This window comes from Eucalyptus grandis, chromosome 8 (assembly GCF_016545825.1).
Source record: "Eucalyptus grandis isolate ANBG69807.140 chromosome 8, ASM1654582v1, whole genome shotgun sequence".
Classification (NCBI taxonomy): Eukaryota; Viridiplantae; Streptophyta; class Magnoliopsida; order Myrtales; family Myrtaceae; genus Eucalyptus; species Eucalyptus grandis.
Window position 1 is genome coordinate 22,565,679 of NC_052619.1, and position 19,742 is coordinate 22,585,420.

At 39.1% G+C, this 19,742-nt stretch overlaps 2 protein-coding genes and 1 pseudogene across 2 annotated transcripts; all 3 read right to left on the bottom strand.

The window, feature by feature from the left end:
• Positions 1-859: 859 nt before the first annotated feature.
• Positions 860-2,934, bottom strand: LOC104456855 (anthocyanidin 3-O-glucosyltransferase 5). Its single transcript, XM_010071730.3, has 2 exons — positions 1,942-2,934; positions 860-1,563 (listed from the first exon to the last, which is right to left on the bottom strand). The coding sequence occupies exons 1-2, from the start codon at positions 2,871-2,873 to the stop codon at positions 1,008-1,010; spliced, it is 1,488 nt and encodes a 495-aa protein (XP_010070032.3). The 5' UTR covers positions 2,874-2,934; the 3' UTR covers positions 860-1,007.
• A 7,061-nt stretch (positions 2,935-9,995) lies between these two features.
• LOC104416465 (anthocyanidin 3-O-glucosyltransferase 5-like) lies at positions 9,996-11,736 on the bottom strand. The gene is made up of 3 exons (XM_010027860.2): positions 11,282-11,736; positions 10,358-10,442; positions 9,996-10,178 (listed from the first exon to the last, which is right to left on the bottom strand). The coding sequence occupies exons 1-3, from the start codon at positions 11,734-11,736 to the stop codon at positions 9,996-9,998; spliced, it is 723 nt and encodes a 240-aa protein (XP_010026162.2).
• Positions 11,737-16,128: 4,392 nt separating this feature from the next.
• On the bottom strand, positions 16,129-17,890 carry LOC104416464 (annotated as a pseudogene).
• Positions 17,891-19,742: the final 1,852 nt, after the last annotated feature.

The following is a 19,742-nucleotide window of genomic DNA, read 5'->3' on the forward strand; positions in this document are numbered from 1 at the left end:
TTCAAGTTATTTCAATTTCTCGGATGTCTACTTACGCACCGCTTTTCATTAATTTGAGTGTAAATTTCTCTTCTAAATTATGTTAGGATTAGTCTACACATTAAGGAAAACAAATCTACAAAACCATTTGCATGGACGCTTAACAGTTTTATAAGGATTATAATTAGTAATCAAGATTGTGTGGCCATTTAGATAAACAACCTTCCAAATTAGTGGTACCTCAAGGACACTAATAGAAACATTGGCGTAAACAAGTCCCCAGTCCTAGAAATCTCTAGTTGCGTAGAAATCAAGACAACACTCCCTCGTCTTGATTGGTTTCTAGCCGATCCCAATAGGCTAGTGGTGACTCCTAGAAATACATAGATTGTCAAAAATTGAAATACGAAATCCAATATCGCGCAAGGTATGAGCTTGGGAGAGCCCGCGCCTAATCTAGGACCATTGGTCCGCCTCTTTAGGCAAATACCCTTAAACCTCTTCCTCTTTCCCTTGGACGGAAAAAGAGAGGTCCTAACACTACCATGTCTCAACAATTTTTTTTTCTACTACATAAAGATAGTGATAAATCATATTTTTTCATATAGACTATCGTATCGTATGGGCTCAAACCTTTGAACTTATAATTTATTGGGTTTCCTCCACATAGGAGTCAACCCAACCTAATACCTCCTTCGATCACCATCTTTTTCGTCAATGCCCCTCTCTATGTGAGCAATTTGTCCATGATCGAGGTGGGGTTTTTTTGTGTTGAATATCCGTGAATACACTTAATTGTGAATACACTTTTTTTTTTGGTAAGTTAATTGCGAATACACTTAATTGCTTGTCAATACGATAACTGTTTTTGGGAGAGTAATGAATGTAATGTCTCCTCAATACTGAATACATGAACATGTAAGAGTCCTACATCATCAATACGCTTCAAGCAAACTGTTGCTAGTTCAAGCATTGTCCTGTCAATTTGCATTATTATTCCATTTGATGTTACACACATGTGCAATGACTTAATGAGCTTTGTTAATCTGATGGATCCTCATTTTGCAATCTTCCTTCATTCTACGTAGGGACTCATAGGAAGTACCCCCTTTAGTCACAGCCTTTTCGGCAGTGCTCTTGAGCTCTTTGACTCTAGCTCTCATCTGGTGCCCTTCTTTCTTTGCTATTATCATCCTCGCCAACTTCTCTATCTCTTCCCTCCCCACAATCTTCTTCGACGGCAGCTCCTTTGGCCGAATCACCACTCCGATCTCCTCCGCGAGGAGTGTCGCATTTTGCCTTTGCTCGGCGTACAATGGCCAGGCAATCATGGGCACTCCATTCACTATACTCTCTAGGGTTGAGTTCCATCCGCAATGAGATAGAAACCCGCCTACAGATGGATGGCTCAGGATGTCCAATTGTGGGCCCCACAATGGAATTATTAATCCCACATCCCGAGTACGTACCGCAAATCCATCCGGCAGAAAGCTCGAAAGCTCATCATCACCACCTCCCTTTCCCACATCAAAGAATGATCCATCAAGAGATTCCACTATTGGTTTCCGAAATATCCATATAAACCTACAAAAGTATATATTTGTAAGATGAAAGAAATTTATAAAATATAGAGTCAAAGAACACTAAAACGAAGCTTAATTTATACATGCCACACTTTTTTTTTATAAATTTTATTATTATTATTATTATTAGGTTTTCCGCAAGTTTGAAAAGAAATTACTTATTCGTCGTTGAATTATATATCTACCCCGAGTCAGTGCTGTATAACGGCTTCTTTCACGTATCAAATGCTAATAAAGAACGGGCACTGCATTTGATAAAAAAGAAAAAAAAAACATAAAACAAACAAAATATGTTTTTCTTTTTCTTAAAGCGTGCAACGTGCTCCAGTCCAACTAATGCCTCGTGGAGCATGCTTGCATGAAAATTTTTAGACCGTACCTTTGTCGGCTCAGCTCTAATCCCCAAGCCAGCTCGGCCAGCTGCTCAGCCGACATAGTCCCTCCACTCCCAAACGAGACAAGGAACACCGACTCGCGCGGCTGCTTATCCAGCCATTCCAGCAGCTCCTTCCCCAAACCGGCCGGTCTGACCGGTCTAATGAGCGGCCCAACGGTATAGACCGGACCGTTCACGGCCCGGCCCAAGAACTCCTCATTCCTCAGCGCGGCGAGCGTCTCGGCCTGCAAATCCTCCCACACATTCAACAGGATTCCATCTCCCATCGCGATCTCGCCAGCAATCCGCAAGTACTCGTGGTACTGCTGGTTGGATCGGTCCAGCATCGGGTCCACCACGTCCTCTGGTCGGACCGGCTTGCAGCCCGGGATCTTGAGTAGTTCAGTCTGGTCCACATACTCTCCTTTGACTTCCTTGTCCAGCACCGGTGAGTGTAGGAGCAGCGCAAGAAACCATGCGTTGGAAGGGACGTAGACGTACTTAGGGATCCTCAACTCATCACCCATGCATAGATGCTCCGTCCTGAACAGGTCCACGATGAGGACATCGGGTGGGGCCTCCATGGCTTTCAGCGCGGACCTGAACGCCGACCGCGCCTCGCGCATCATGACCGCAAGCCTCTCCACCATGGAGGCATTCGGGCCAAGGCCAGCAGCCGTGAGGTCGGGGGCAGGGAGCTCCACGATGTCGAGGAGCTTGGGGGTCATGGCGGAGTCGATGATCTCTGCCTCAGCACGGGAGGCCTGGGAGGGGACGACGAAGATGGTGACCTCGAAGCCATGGTCGGCTACAAGGCACTTGCCGAGCTCCATGATGGGGATGAGGTGGCCCATGCCAGGGCTCGAGAGGAGCGCCGCATGGAGCTTTTTCGGCTTCTCCATCGATGAATTGGAGGAAAAGAGGTCAAAATCCATGGAATGAAGTAAAGCTGACGGTGTGTATGAAGAACATACGTTGGCTACAACATAGTTTGGCGAGGGGGGTCTTTAAATAGGTGGGCGTCATGGCTGGGAGTCTCGGAGACGCGACGTGGACTTGTTCAGACAGACAGAAGAGTGACCCTGCAATTTACGGAGGGTCTGTCCATATTGCCATTGCCCATTTGTCAGCTTCAGCACTTTTTTGAAACTTTCAAACTGACAGCTTATTTTTCCGGAGTTTATCTATGAACTTTAGGACCGCCGTACTCTTTACGTTTTAAAACGTCGTGAAAACTTTCGTATGACTCCATCCATGCACACCGACATCTAATAAAAGATATTTTGAGCTTTCAACAGTTGGTTTAAAATCAAATGGTAAACAAAGAAAAGGAAAAGGAGTAAAAAATAAAAGCTAAAAGCAAAACCAAATAGACTCTGGATTTTCGGAAGAGAGAATTATTCTTTCTTTTGTAGTATTTGCTTCCTTCGATATATTAATTCCGCATGCATAACAGGTCACTTTGCATAAAGAAAATTTTACGCAAGCAATTTAGTCCATTCTTACTCTGAAGATTTTCACCACCCACTTTCTCATTAATCATCAAATCAATCATGGGCAAGCTCAGCTATGGGAAATTGCGAACTATATTAACGCATTTGCCGTGCATCAGGTCTACATTATCATGTGCCCGCGTGCTCCAAAGACGTGAAAATTATAGCTTCTACACTTCCACCATGCGTGGAGGGTGACCGCCCAAAAGCTCCAAAAGCTACTGATCTTATCTTCCAATTTGGCTGGGATTGCGGTCCCAACGGCTCGCCCAAGTCTATAAGTTGGCTAAACGGTAGAAATCGGTCCAATGCGGCCAAACATGTCCCGGTCCCGATCGCTGTAAAGCTCGCACGAGGTATTGAAAAGTCCGTTGCTTGCGATCGATCCCGTTAGCTGAAGTTATTGCTACCGCCAAAGTCTTCGTCCACGTGACTGTTGCTTACGCTGCAAGAAGCTGCGTTCGTCAACGTTCGCATTTAAGTTTCATGATGGGCGATGATGATAATTAAAGTATCTCGTGCGGCGAGATTGACACGGTATAGCGAGGGAAATTGTCCAAAAGATTTTGAACCTACTGGCCGGTCACCGATTTTATCTAAACCTTTTATACTGACTGACATAGTCCTAAACATTTTATAGTGATTCTTCTAATGTAGTCCATTCAGCTTAACTAAATCGCAAATTGCCAATATGGTAGTTTGGTTAGCATTGAGTATAATTGGCGACTAACGTGGATTATTTTAAATTAATCAACACAGTTTTGTAGTTTCTTATAAATTTTATATTTTTTTTTTTTTTTTTCGTTTTTTCGTTTTGTACGGTTCATCTTCTTCTCAACTGATCTTGAGCCACATGCAAGGGCGGTACAACTCTCATCAGTCAAAGGTGAGGGTTGCAGCCCTCGCCTAGATCTGGCAAGGGATGTGCGACCCTTGCTTGTGGCAAGCAAGGGTTGGCGGCCATCGCCAAGGCCCTGACCACTGGAATCCAGGAAGATGGAGGAAAATAATAAAAAGAAATGAAAAATTGAAAAAAGTTGATTTTTTTTTCTCAAAACAACTCCATTTTGAGCTCTGTTGGACATATTAGATTGTCGACTATGTCATATATGATAAATGGCATTGATTAGTCCACGTGGATAAGCTCGAAAAAATAAATTGGAAAATCATCAAAAGTCTTAAGATTGCAATGATCTAACTGGAAAATTTAGAACTAAATATATGGCCGTATAATAAGTTTAGAATTTTTGAACAATTCTCTTGTCGATAACATGACGACATTAAAAGGATAATACAGTGTTAAAGACGTGTCTTCGTGGAATAGCGGGAAAACAAGAAGAAGAAGAAGAATTAAAACCATTAACAGAGAGAAACCTCCATTGGTACCGACTCCTTTGTGGCAATCCACAAGACATAATCTATGACTAAATGAGTCGATTGGTTTCTCCCAAAACTATTTCTGCCTTTTAGAATTCACTAATATTGGAAGAGATCTCCACATACGGAAACCCTTTTGCGATGCATGTGGGCTTGTCGAGAAGGGAAAGTTTCGCACAAGTGAGAAAGCTCAGTGCAAGCTTAAGCCCCGTTTGACCAACTTCTGTGAGAGTTTTCAGTACGTACAGAGATCTGCTTAACGGTTCAAATGGGGCCTTGAATCCATTGGCCTCATCACCACCATCTGATGATGTCAAACCGAAGCACAAACGAGACAAGTTGGGGTTTGAGTGAATGTCAATTCAATTTTAAATCTTTTAAACCTTTTGAAAATTAATACAATTCTTCAATCCAATTTTGATTGAAAATTGCTGATATAAACGTTAATTAGTTTACGTAGCACTATTGACATCTGATGTGGATAATTTTTTTTATTTTTTAATATATTATTTCTTATTTCATTGTAGTTGGCGCTCATTGACCACCGGATGAGGGCAGGGTCGGCCTCAAGCGAGGCCGCACTTGTCTAGATTGGTAATGGCCCACAAGCTCTCATCAAATACCGTTGATTATAGTTGGAAAAAAAAGTACATAAAATAAAAATACATATATTTAGAAACTTTTTAAACATATTATAAAAATTATTTACATCGGCACAAAGCATGTTATGTAGTATGGACAGTATTGGTGAATTTTTAAAAATTATAAAATTAAATTGGTTAAATTAATATGTTTAGAAGTAAATTGATATTCATATAACAATTTTTATTTTATTTTTACAATTTTCCTCCCGTCCTGTCAACTGTCAAGAGACGGATGGAGCAATCAATGGCCTTGAGAATGCAACTTGCCAGAAGATTCCGATTCCCAATCAATGGCCTTGAACATGCAACTTGCCAGAAGATTCCGATTCCCCAAAGAGACCATTTCCCTCAGTCCAAACGTCAACTCCATTGATTGAGGGCAACATCAGCCATTTTGGCCAAGTAAAACACTGTCTCGAACTTAAAGCTCTTTTGAAAATTCTTCCATTGCCATCAATTCATGGAAGCCTTCGTTCAGATAATTGCCGGCCGAAAAAAAAAAAAAAAAAAAGCTCAGCACACAAATACATATCCACATCCTCATGCGCGCACCTTCGACATGGGATTGAAATTGAAGGCGAAACTCAAAGGCCCCAGGGTTGCTGCTTTTGGTGGGGGAATTGAGGGGATTTCAAGGAAACTTAATCACTATTGGCCGAACCAATTTGGAGAAAATATCGCGCCAATTCGCTATCACATGATTCGTTAAACCGATGAATGAGCAACTGGCATGTAAAAACCCATGGGTTCCAGACCATCTTGAGCGGGATATTTCAAATGGCTAATCATTCTTGTCAATTCTGAAAAGGTGTCCCATATGATCGATTTCCAACTTGCAACATCCCTGTCGCGAATGGGGCTGCTTGCATTATTGAGATTGCTATCTTCGACGATGTGCACACTTTCCTCTCATTGATTGCCAAGTCTTATTGGCATTTGGATTTATTAGCCATTTAGCTATCAAGAGCCAATGTTCTTAATCGTATCCCTGAATAAAATCTAAGGTTAACACGACGAAAAATTTCGAATTAGTACATATATGATAAATTTATTCAAATTAATTTCTTAATAAAAAAATTTCAAAATATATATTTATGGTAAATTTCTCATCGGTTAATTTCAATTAAATATTATTGTTAAATTGCTAAGTTAGATAACATATAGTAATTAACGATTGTACCAATTTGGAGTTTTATCTTCCATTTCTTACATATATGTCAATTTATAGTTTTTCGTTTTATTAATCCAATTTAATGGAAATTAATATAATGTATCAGTTTAAGGTTTTTGATAGTAAAAAAATTAGTTTAAAGTAAATTTATCACATATGTATTGGTTTGTGATTTTTTATAATCAAAAAATTGATTTGGGTAAAATTTGTCACACATATACCAGTTTTAAGTTTTCCATGATATTATCCCTAAAATCTATACAATTTTACTTTTAAGAAATACCATAAATTATCATCAACTTTTTCTCCAAAATCACATTAGACCGTGTATTTCTAGAACCTTGCTTGACAATTTGTTCTATCCTTAATGCTCTTTGAATTTTTTTTTATAAGATATTTGTTTTGCATTTTAGATTTCGTTTGCAAAAACTATTTCAAGGTCTAGGCATCGTTTTGCACGAAAAAGTTTTAAAATTCACACAACAACCGATTCACCCCATCTTAGCTGTTAAGTTTAGTCCATTTCAAGTCGTACCCTCTTTAAAGTGATCTATGGATAATTTTCCTCTCGACACATGGAAATGTTGAAGTAGTTTGATATGGCACAAGTCTAGACCTATCAAACGGGTGGGTTGATTGATCGAGTCGAATATGATTTGATCCAAATTGACTCATTTAACATATTTTGACTCATTTCCATTCGATACAAATATAAAAACCCATACCCAACCCAACTCAATCCATACCGACGCAATCCATATTACAAAAACATTTCCATATATGACTCAATCTAGAAAAAAAAAATTCTTATTTCTTGCAAAAATTATATTACTTAAAAACTTCTGTGCAATAAATCCAGTGGACAATTTTCATATTAAAAAAAAAATTTAAAATTTAAAATTTTCTTTTCTTATTCCCTTTCTTTCTATCTTTTCCTTTTGTTTTATTCAAAGTTCAGCAAGGGTCCATTAACCCATACTGACCATAGGGTGAGAGTTGACCACAAGCAAGGGTCGAACCCTTGCTTGGTGTTGCGAGGATAAGTTGGTGACCCTTGTGTGGATTGTGGATTTCATAGAAAAAAGAAAGAAATAAAAATAAAAAAAAAAAAATTCAGAAAATTAATGAAAGCTATAATTAAAAAAATAATTAAAAATGATCTGATTCACTTAACTTAAGCTTATCAAGTGACCCATTTATGATCTATATAAGCCCATTAAGTTATTAGGTAACTCTTTTATTACCCACATAATTGAATATGAGAAAAAATATGGGTTCTAAACTCATCTTGTCATCTCAAGACATCTTCCTCATGGAAATCAAGGAAACTTAATCGGAAAAGGCTGGGACTACCCTAAGACACATAGGCTCGTGCTTAGCTAAAGCGGCCAAAGCCACCCCGTTGCAGACTAGGTTTGGCCCAAGCACCTCATCAATCACGGCCCACCAGGCTCGCCCAATGAGAAAGGATGAGCAGGCCAAGCCCGATTACATAGGGCAAGGTGGGTTTACATCTCTTAAACACGTTTTAGTTTAAAAGACATAAAATGGAGAATAAATATAAAATTAAAAGGCATATGGCTAAAAAAAAAAAACAAAATAAAGTAATCTCATACGAAAAAGAATAGAAAATACCATGAACAAATGACAAGATTTTCACATTGGGAAAGGATTAGAAAATTCATTTCTTTTAAAAAGCAGGAGTATTTTTGTCTTAAATATGTTGGAAGGGTTTGAGAGAAAGTCCAGGTTTTGAGGTCGGGCCTAAGAAAATAGGCCCAATACCTTAAAAAAACCTCTAACTAATCTCTTATCTCAATTATACCTTTTGTCTTATAAAAAAGTTTACAACTTTATATCTAGTCTCACCTCTATCATAAATTTCGTTTTTGTAGTGTAAAAAACCCTCAACTTTAGGTCTAGTATTAATTCTACCATAATTTTTTTTTTTTGTCTCTTAAAAAGTTCATAGCTTTAATTCTTATTTCAATTTTACTCTAATATTGTATTATAAAAGATTGTTAACTTTTACTTGAGTTTCAAATTTGTCTTCATTAACACAATCCCTCTATTGTTGCACTCGGTCTTCATTCACTTGTATGTTCCATCTCTTTCGGTTGGAGAGCTTGCACTTGGGATGCTCGAACAACTCATGATTAGGACTTTTCTATCTCTCAATTGTCAATGAGAAATTTTGAATAGAGGGTTAATGATGGAATATTTGTGACCCAAGTAAAAGTTTGTGATTTTTTATGAGACTAAAATTTTTTGTAATATAAAATTGGGACTAGACGTTAAAATTGAGATAAGACCTAAAGTTGGGGGGTTTTTTATAGGATAAAAAAGAAGAAGTTTAGGGTGAAATTGGGATAGGATCAAAAGTTGAAGGTGTTTTGTAGACTACTTGGGCTGCATCAAAGAGACAAGTTGTAGTTCCATCACATAGCCATAGAGGTTTTGTCCCTTGAGAAACAAGATACACTATACTTTTCATAGCAGATAATTGGATGTTGTGAGACATAAAGAAAGAAAGTGGCAAGCAGATTCAAATGGAGGAAGTGTAGAAGAGAGGCTTGTCATAAGAGTTACAGTGGTGGTGCCAGGGGCAACACTGACCACCTTTGTGGGGAACAAAAAAGTGAGAAGAAGAAAATTGGGGTTGAAAGGGGCGTTAGCCTTAGATGACTCTTGATACCATGTTGAGACAGAAATCGTTGTGTACTTCTATTTAGCTTAGATGAATATTTATATACCTAAGTGTACATTCTAGAAGATTTACTTGCAAGAAAAGAAATATATAAAATATAACATTTTCAAACTTCTAAAGATAAGATTCTAAAACTTCCAAATCTGATAGCCCATATTTGGTTAATAGGGAAAAAAGAAGAAGAAGGTAGAATCGAGACTAGACCTAAATTTAGGGTTTTCCATATTGAATATATACGAATACCCTCGATCGCTCATTTCTATGACAACTGTTTGTGGTAGAGTAATGAAAGCAATGTCAACTCCGCACCATACTTAAATGCACAAAAGTGTAGGAGTCCTAAATCATCATCGCAATTTTGCCAAATCTAATGCAAATGGCGGCCACCATTGTCAAATCACAAAGATACCATTAGCTTAAAGCATAACAACTTCATTTGCCCGCTTCGAATTCCATGAAATGAACTTGAAACTTAAAGAGTTACAGCCTTTATTCCGATGCATCTAGGTACAACTATTTTTCATGTGCCAAGATAAAGACTTTTGGCATGCAATGCCTTAATGAGCTTTCTTAAGCTAGTGAGTCCTCATTTGGCAATCTTCTTTCATTTTACAAAGGGACTCGTAAGAGCTACCATCTTTTATCACGGCCTATACTGCCTATTCTTAAGTTTTCTTACTCTTAACTCTTATCCCGTGCCCTTCTTTCTCCACCATTATTGTCCTCACCAACTTCGCTATCTCCTCCCTCCCCACAATCTTCTTTGAAGGTAGCTCCTTCGGCCAGACTGCCGCCCCAATCACCTCTGTTAGGAGTGTCGCATTTAGTCTTTGCTCATAATATAGTGGCTAGACAAGCATGGGCACTTCGCTCACAATGCTCCCTAGGGTCAAGCTCCATCCACAGTGAGATAGGAAGCCACCTACTTAGGATGCCTAAAGATGTCCACTTGTGGGGCCCACGATGGAAGTATTAATCCGACCTCACGGGTACGTGACACGAATCCATCTGGCAAAAAGCTCAATACCTTGTCAGCAATCCTAGCCTTCCCTGCATCAGATTGCAATCCATCAAAAGACTCGATGGTTGGTTTTTGGAACACCCATATGAACCTATGAAATTATACATTTGTAAGATGAAGAAAGTTATGGAGTATATAATCAAATAACACTGATACAAAGCTTAATCTATAATTGCTATGCTTTTTAGTATATTATTTTTGGATTATTATTAGGTCATTTGCAAGTGTGAAAAAAAATTATACATTCATCATTGGATTGAATGAAATGTTTGCTATGAGTTATTTCTATGAACGAAATCTTCCTTATAGCAATTCGTAGTAAATAGCGTGCAATGCATTCTTTACACTGACAATAGTCCAAATAAAAAATATTTTTTATTATAACATGGAGTATTTATTTGGCAAGTAATTCTTACGGGAAAACGCAAACTACCTCAATGCTTTAGCTAATATTGGCTAATGGATTTTGTTTTGATTCAGAAAAATGACTTCATTTTTTTTCTTTCTTAATCAGAAATAGTTAGAGGAATGAGAAAAATTTCCTACAACCAAGCCTCTTAATAATAAATTACATATAGGAACATCATTCAAATGATTTTTGAACCATTGACCATGAATATAGTAACTTGGTTAAATCATTATTTCTATGGTTTTGTTTATTTCGTGAAAAATGAATAATTTAGAATTTATTTTCTTAAAAATGATTGCTCCTATCTCTTATAGAGATGAATGAATAAAAACTATTTTCATCGTCTATAAAAATGTTTAGATATAAATTATTGATGATATTGAAAATATTTTCCACAATCAATTATTCATGTTTAAGAAAATTTATTTAACTCATTATTTTGTCTTGAAATAGATGGAATAAAGGCAAAAGTTTTTTTTCTTGACCCCGGTTTATCAAGGTACGCGAATTTCAGACCGTACCTTTGTTGGCTCAGTTCCAACCCCCAAGCCAGCTTGACCGGCTGCTCAGTCGACAAAATCCGTCCACTTCCAAACGAGACGAACATCCCCGACTCGCTCGGCTGCTTATCCAGCCATTCCAGCAGCTCCTTCCCCAAACCGGCTGGTCTGACCGGTCTAATGAGCGGCCCAACTGTATATACAGGACCGTCAGCGACCCAGCCCAAAAAATCCTCATTCCTCAGCGCGGCGAGCGTCTCGGCCTGCAAATGCTCCCACGCATTCAACAAGATTCCATCTCCCTTCGGGATCTCTTCAGCAAGCCGCACGTGCTCGTGGTACGACTGGTCAGATCGGTCCAGCATCGGGTCCACCACGTCCTCTGGTTGGACGGGCTTGCTACCAGGGATCTCGAGCGGTCTGGTCCGGTCCACATACTCTCCCTTAACTTGCTCGTCCAGCGTTGGCGAGTGCATGAACAAAGCAAGAAACCATGCATGGGAAGGGACATAGACGTTACTTATCTGGCAGATAGGTCCACGATGAGGACATCAGGCATTTGCGTGGCCCTGAACGCAGGCCTGGCCTTGCGCATCACGACCGCCAGCCTCCTGACCAGGGCGGCATTCCTGGCCGAGGCCCGCGGCCGAGAGGTCACGGGGTGGGACCTCCACGACGTCAAGGAGCTTGGGGGGTTGGGGGTTGGGATTTGGTTTGGTGGGTGTCTTTAAGCAGTTTTAAATCCAACTTGCAGGCTCGCGAGCTTAATTAACTTTTACGATTTTTTTTTAAAAGCACAAGATATTATATGAGTAAATAAAGAAGTTCTTAAGATTACGGTACACCAATAAACATTTAAGTGTAGGAAAATATATTTAAGCTTATTAAACTCGAGCTTTAACTTGAATTCAATATTCATTTATAAGTTGTGAAAATTTGTGACACCACTTGATCAAGCTGTGAAATAAATATGTAATTTAATATCTAAAAATTTCAACACTTCTTTTTAAGGTGTGGGCTGGACTTTAGCCTAAAACTAAACAGAAAGACATATAATAAGGGGTTTAAAAAGATTTGAACTCGGGACTTCCTTATACAAAAATTTGTGGGACTACTTCTAACTGTTTCAAAATTTTAAGCTATTAGATTAAGATATTTAACAATTATTATCTAGTTGAGTTGAATTAAGGTTGCATATCTTAATCTTTTATTTGTATCAAGATTAAGCAAGATATTAAATACTCGATCGAGCTCAAGATGATTGAGTTTCGAACCCTAAAATGTGAGTCAAGTCATGCTTCAACTTGACACCCCATATTGTTAGGATGCATGTGAGTGAATTGTATTAGGGAAATCCCATATTAGAGAATTGATGGGGTGTAGAGCATATATTATAGTTGATCCATTACTTATTAACTTAAGCTCACACCTGAGGATAGAGAAATGATGTAGTGTAAAGCAGTTAATATATCCTACTTGACCTATAATTCATTGGCTTAAGTTTTTTAGTGAAGATAGATCCAATTAGATATATTAAAGGACTCAGATTTGGACTTTCTGTTAGCGATTTCTCTAGATGAAGGTATCGAATGAGACTTGGCGCGAGCCACCAGTTCTCAATGGATATAGCACCTTCATCACGTGCATAGTAGGTTCAAAAGGATCGTCCTAGACATGTGTATCTGTGAATAATTCCTTTGTGCGTGTACAACTAAGTGAAAATGGGCAACTCCTAGCAAAGAAATTCGGCTTTTATTACTGCCAAAAACTTCTGCGCAAACTCCATACGTGTCACTATGTTCTCTGCTTTCGAAGAGGAATCGCTTGACTTCATCGTTGAGTGGATTACTCGTTGGAATTCTCTCGATGCACTTCCGATGGAAAATGAATGTTCGATTGACCGATGCACGAACACTCGCTCTCAATAGATTTCATTTCTCATGCCATTTGTTCGTATAACCTTAAAACTGTTGAACTGCGATTTTTACTTCTAGAAAGCAAAGGGGTCGCAAAGGGACAGCCCCGGTGGAGGGTTTTTATAGCTTGGACTTGTATTTTATTAGTAGTTTGGACTTAAGCTCATGAATAGCTACTGATTTGTGCCACCTATAGATAATCTTTTTCTCTTATAATTGAGAGGGCTGTAACAGAAAAGTGGAGGTGTAGAGAATGTAGCCCTAATTTAAGAGTAACTCAAGATAAATATTGTGTCTCAATTTCTCTTTCTCGCTTTACTCTTTATTTTGTTGTGTTTGTGCGACTAACTATAATAAAATTTTTGGCAAGAAAAGTCACGAAAGAGGAAATGAAACAAGCATTAGATGTGGAAAGGCTTGGTCGATTCCATGATGTTGCTCAAGAAAAAGATAGAACCGAGTACCGAATACCGCAAGTGCCAAAACTTGACATTGGTGGATACTGAAGTACCAAAAGTTTCAAAAGGTACACTCAAGTGTCAAAATCAAAGAAAAATAAAATATTTAAGTGCCAACAAAGAAGAAATTCTAGCCAAATTGCTAACATGGCATTTTCAGGCGACTTTTTTTTTTTTTTTTTTAACTAATGTGGCATTTAAAAAAAAAAAAAAAAAAAAAAAAACATCGGACATGGCAATTCTTTAAAAAAAAGTAATCCACATAGCAATTTAAAATAAAATAAAAAAACTGTCCACGTGATGCTATAAGCCCCCAAAATTATTTTTTAATATAAATATTATTTAAAATATTAAAAAAAAAAAAAAAAGAGGAAGAAGCCACGGCTATGGTGAGGGCTATGGCAAGGACCTCCACAGCCCTTGCCACCACCCCTCCACCATCACCGAAAGGGGCCTGTAATAGTGGGGCGAGGGTCGGACAGGGTTGTTGGCCACTACTTAGGGCTTGGCGACCCTGGCTAACCCTCATTGGCCCTTTCCAACGATGGTGGGGTGGCAATGGTGAGAGTTGCGGAGGCTTGCCAAACGTTACTACCTCCCCACCTTTTTAAATAATTTATTTTTTCAATTATTTTTAATAAATTTGGGGACAAAATAACGTCGTTTTGCATGTTCATTGCTAAGTAAGCATTCCGGCACGTCACATAGACCATTTATGTTACTACAAATAAGTCATATCCGATTGGCATTTAAGTGTACCTTTTAAAAATTTTGATACTTAAGTATCTACTTGTGTCAAGTTTTGACATTTACGGTGTAGTTTAGCCGACACATGAAAATGCTAGAGCAATTTGATATGGCATCGCCTTGATAAGAATCAAACGGAAATTCATTTGGAAAGACTCAAAAACTACCCTAAGGTACATCAACTTGTGCTTAACGAAAACGACCATGGACAACGCATCCTAGACAAAGTTGGCCTGAGCACCTCAAGCACGTCAAAACATTACAACACCAGGTGAGACGAGGCTTGAATCTGCAAGCGAGGTCAAATGCCCAAGGCTCGCCCAATTGCATAGGCAACGTTGGTTTTTGAATATTTCTAAACTAGTTTAAGTTAAAAAGATATAACCTGTAGTGAACCACAAATTTGAAAGAAGTGAAAGAAATGGATTCCATGATAATTTATAATTATTTATTATTTAATTTTTATAATCATAAACATATTATTATTCTCACAATAGATTAAGATCATCATTCAATCATTTCTCAATTAAAAAATGAGATGGCGCACGTCACGAGATTTTATGTTATAATGGAAAGGATTAGAAATTGTATTCTTGAAAGGGGGGAATTATTTTCGTCATAATTATAGTGGCAGGACTTGAGCAACTATTCCGGCTTTGGGGTCAGGCCTAAGAAAATGATCCTTTTCGTAAACATCAAGTCCTCGCCCGCCACTAAGCCCTTCCTTCGATCGCCTTCTTTTCCACGACGCCTCTTTCCAATCTCTCTCTCTCTCTCTCTCTCTCTCTCTCTCTGAGCAATTGGTGGTGGGTACAGAGAATGTTTAGAGAATGGTTAGTGGGAAGGGTTTTTTACGTTGAATATCTGCGAACACACTTAATTGCTCGTCTGTGCGACAACTGTTTTTGGGAGGGTAAATTTTTTACCTTTAATTTCTTCCCTTACTCTCCCCACCTAGATGTAAATATGGGAGTTTTGCTCTCCCGATCTTAGAATTAGGTGCTATTTTTCTCTGATCTAACTTTAAACTTAGGAGTTTTCATGAATAAGTACTATGCCTTCAGTTTCAATAGTTATAACAATTTTGGTGTCAAATTGGTGCTTGTTCAGCATGTTTTTATTAAAATCTCACACTTGCTAAAGGATTCACTTACAAAAGTGTTAGAACTATGCTTGTTCGACATGGTTATGTCCCCTCCATATAGTGACGGTATCGGGGATGCTGAATCTAGGCACGCACCATTGAAAAACAAAGTTGTAACTATTGATGGAGATCCTGATATATACTCATCACTAATGATGATGTTGGATTAAATGATTGGCCATAATTACTGATGGAGATCCCGATATATGCGCATCACTGATGATGATGTTTGATTAAATGATCGGCCACTTATCCTTTCGTTTAGATATAGTCATAGATCTTATTTTTAAGGATGAGCTTATGAGTATCTCTACTAACCATATTTTGATGATATACCTTGATTTCTGGTTTTTGGTTTGTTTTGGAGTTTTATGGACCTGCTTTGTTATGGTGACATATGAAATTTTCTAGGAATCCTTTTAGTTATCACTTGACAATGAATGGAAATTTCATTTGATATTAAAAAAAAAAAAACATGAGAGCAATGTCTCCTCAATACTAAATACATGAATAGGTAGGAATCATTCACCATCAATATACTTCAACCAAATATTTGCCAGTTTATGCATTGTATTGTCGGTCTGCATTATTATTTCCATTCAACTAATGTTTACGCATTTTGCAATCTTCCTTCATTTTACTTAGGGACTCGTAGGAAGTACCTTCTTTAATCATAGCATTTTCCGCACTACTCTTGAGCTCTTTGACTCTAGCTCTCATCATGTGCCCTTCTTTCTCCACCAATATCGTCCTCACCAACTTCTCTATCTCCTCTCTCCCCACAATTTTCTTCGATGGCAGCTCCTTTGGCCGGATTGCCACCCCAATCTCCTCCGTGAGGAGTGTCGCGTTAAGCCTTTGCTCAGCATATAGTGGCCAGGTGATCATGGGCACTCCATTCACTATGCTTTCTAGGGTCGAGTTCCATCCACAATGAGATCGGAAGCCGCCCACGGATGGATGGCTCAGAATATCCACCTGTGGGCCCCACGATGGGAGTATTAATCCGACTTCTTATGTACGTACCGCGAATTCCTCCAGCAGAAAGGTCAAAAGCTCTTCACGACCGCCCACCTTCCCTGCATCAAAGAACGATCCATCCAGAGATTTGGTGGTTGGTTTCCGGAGTACCCATACAAACCTATGGAATTATATATTTGTAAGATGAAGGAAATTATCGAGTATATAACCAATGAACACTAAAATGAATCTTAATTTATACATGTCACACTTTTCTATTTATCCTTTTTGGGTTGTTATCAGGTTTTCCGCAAGTGAAAAAATAAAATTACACGTTCATCATCGGATTGAATTATATCTGTACCACGAATTCTTTCGCATATCAACGCTAATAAGGAACATGCACAGCATTTGATAAAAATATTTTAGAACAAATAAAATATGCTTTCCTTTTACCCGCCCTGCCGTGCCCCACCCCGTACTGCACGAAAAATTGTAAACAGTACCTTTGTCGGCTTAGCTCCAATCCCCAAGCCAGCTCGACCAGCTGCTCAACCGACATAGTCCCTCCACTTCCGAACGAGACGAACAACACCAACTCGCTCAGTTGCTTATCCAGCCATTCCAGCAGCTCCTTCCCCAGACCGGCCAGTCTAACCGGTCTAATGAGCGGCCCAACAGTATATATTGGACTGTCCGCGACCCGACCCAAGAACTCCTCATTTCTCAGCGCGGCGAGCGTCTCGGCCTGCAAATCCTCCCACACATTCAACAAGATTCCATCTCCCATGGGGATCTTGACAGCCTGCTGCACGTACTCGCAGTACTGCTGGTCAGACCGATCTAGCATCGGGTCCACCACGTCCTCTGGTCGGACCGGCTTGCAACCTGGGATCTCGAGCGGTTCGGTCTGGTCCATGTACTATCCCGTCACTTTTTTGTCCAGCGTCAGCGAGTATATGAACAGCGCAAGAAACCATGCATTGGAAGGGACATAGACGTACTTAGGGATCCCCAACTCTTCGCCAATGCACAAATGCTCCGTCTCGAACAAGTCCACGATGAGGACATTGGGCTGGGCCTCCATCGCCATAAGCGTTGACCTTAATGCCGTCCAGGCCTCGCGCATCGTGACGAAGAGCCTCGTGACCACGGCAGCAGCTGGGCTGAGGCCTGCAGCCAAGAGGTCAGGGGGCGGGAGCTCCACAACGTCTAGGAGTTTGGGTGTCACGGCGGACTCAATGATTTCGGCCTCGGCTCCGGAGGCCTATGAGGGGAGGACAAATACGGTCACCTCAAAGCCGTGGTCGGCAACAAGGCGCTTATTGAGCTCGATGACGGGGATGAGGTGGCCCAGGCCGGGGCTTGAGAGGAGCGCCGCACGGAGCCTTTTCGGCTTCTCCATCAATGAATTGGAGGAAAAAAGATGAAAATGTTGGACGCAAATTGCGCAACCCCAAGATCTCCATAACTAGAACAAGAACATATATAATTGAGTAAAAAGATTAACGCACCTATTTTGAGATCCATCGAACATAAAGCGGAAGCAGAAAAGAGATTACCCACTCATCAAGGGGATCCACTATTCTTGAAGCGAAAGCGGAAACACAATATTCCACGCGCAAGTCCTTCTCCTCTATTGCGCTCCGTATCACTGGCTCAATGAGGCGGCCCCCTCACATGTAGCGTTAGGTAAACGCCCCTTAGGTGAGGATACATGTGAGAATTAGGGTTAAAGGAGAGACTTGAGCACTATTTATAGAGTTTCCAGCCAGTCTCCCTCATTACAGGCCAGGCTCAACTTGGCCCACACTAGCCAACCCATATTAGACTAATTAAGAAACCTTCTATCTCACTTTAGACCAACCATGTTTTACGATAACTGTAAAAACAGTAAATTATAATATCAATTAATTTAGTCCACATTAGGAAAACTCTTACATTCTCCCACTTGGATTATATTAATTGAAATTGTACTGTATGTGCGCATATTTGGTCCAGAGATAATTCATAATAGTCAATCCTATCCCATAAAGTCTTAAACACCGAATCATGACGGTAACTACATGTATACACATAGAGCCTTCCATGGTCACGAATGTTCTTAACTTTATTGATATGGATTCAATATGGTAATGTGGCAAATGGATAACATCTCTCATAGAGAGATCCCATTTGTCAGTCACCATTCTCTTACCTTAGGCGTCACAAAAACTTGTGCCATTAGAGAATGCTTTATGGTTCCAATGAATCCACATATGTCTTGTCCTTATGGTTAAGCTTTCTTTATGTATCACAAGACATATGCACAGGGCTAATAACCGGATGCCCGGATGCTCCTAGCCTTCACTCAAGGTTTATACAATCTCTTGAGACTTTATCAATATATATTCAACATAATAATAATACATTCAAAAATATTTTATTGAATGTAAAAGTTGATACATATCAAACCGTTATAAAGTGTAACAGACACAGATGAAACATTTATCAAAGTAAAGCCAAAATAGCTCCCACTAAGCAACATCTCATGATGCTCCTAGGCCCATGCTAATAATATGTCACTCAAATACACACGGGCGTAGGCCTTTAGTAAGTAGATCTACAATCACATCATTTGTGAAAATATATTATATTAAAACGTCACATTTTTGTACCATTTGCTTTTGGTAAAAAATTTTGACCACAATATATTTAGACTCCTTGGAACCTCTGTAGTAAATAAATAATACTACAAATTTGTTATCTCAATATAATCGTATGGATCTATCCATAAATTTAAAACGATCAACTCCTACATGAGGTTCCGGAGCCTAAAAGTTCAAATAACAGCCTAAAAGAATGTTACTAACACTGCTTACATAGTAATATGATATAGAATTTCATTTACTGCACCTACTACTAACATAAATATGTATTCCATTATTGATTGCATGTCATCAGAACAGCCAGCAAAGTTTACATCTAAATATCCTACTAACTGCAAGAATTGAATATGTCTATAAATTAGCATATAATCTCTTGTCTTCTTTAAGTACTTTAAAACTTTCTTGACAGTAATCCAGTAATCATGTCCTGGATTTGACCGATATCTACCTAGAAGTCTCGTTACAAAGACAACATTTAGTCTAATGCAAATTCGAGCATACATTATACTTTTAAGTGTACCAACACAAGGTACTCCATTTAATTAGATTTTCTCAATATCTAAATAAGGATAATGTGATAGATTTAGTCCATCATCCTTAACAACAGGA

Excerpts from the sequence above, each read along its gene's own strand:
- LOC104456855 (XM_010071730.3), bottom strand. The coding sequence starts at position 2,873 with ATGGATTTTGACCTCTTTTCCTCCAATTCATCGATGGAGAAGCCGAAA. Across the intron at positions 1,564-1,941 it reads TTAGAGCTGAGCCGACAAAG|GTTTATATGGATATTTCGGA; the intron begins GTACGGTCTAAA and ends ATACTTTTGTAG.
- LOC104416465 (XM_010027860.2), bottom strand. The coding sequence starts at position 11,736 with ATGCACTCGCCAACGCTGGACGAGCAAGTTAAGGGAGAGTATGTGGAC. Across the intron at positions 10,443-11,281 it reads TTGGAACTGAGCCAACAAAG|GTTCATATGGGTGTTCCAAA; the intron begins GTACGGTCTGAA and ends ATAATTTCATAG. Across the intron at positions 10,179-10,357 it reads AGGCTAGGATTGCTGACAAG|CCACTATATTATGAGCAAAG; the intron begins GTATTGAGCTTT and ends ATGCTTGTCTAG.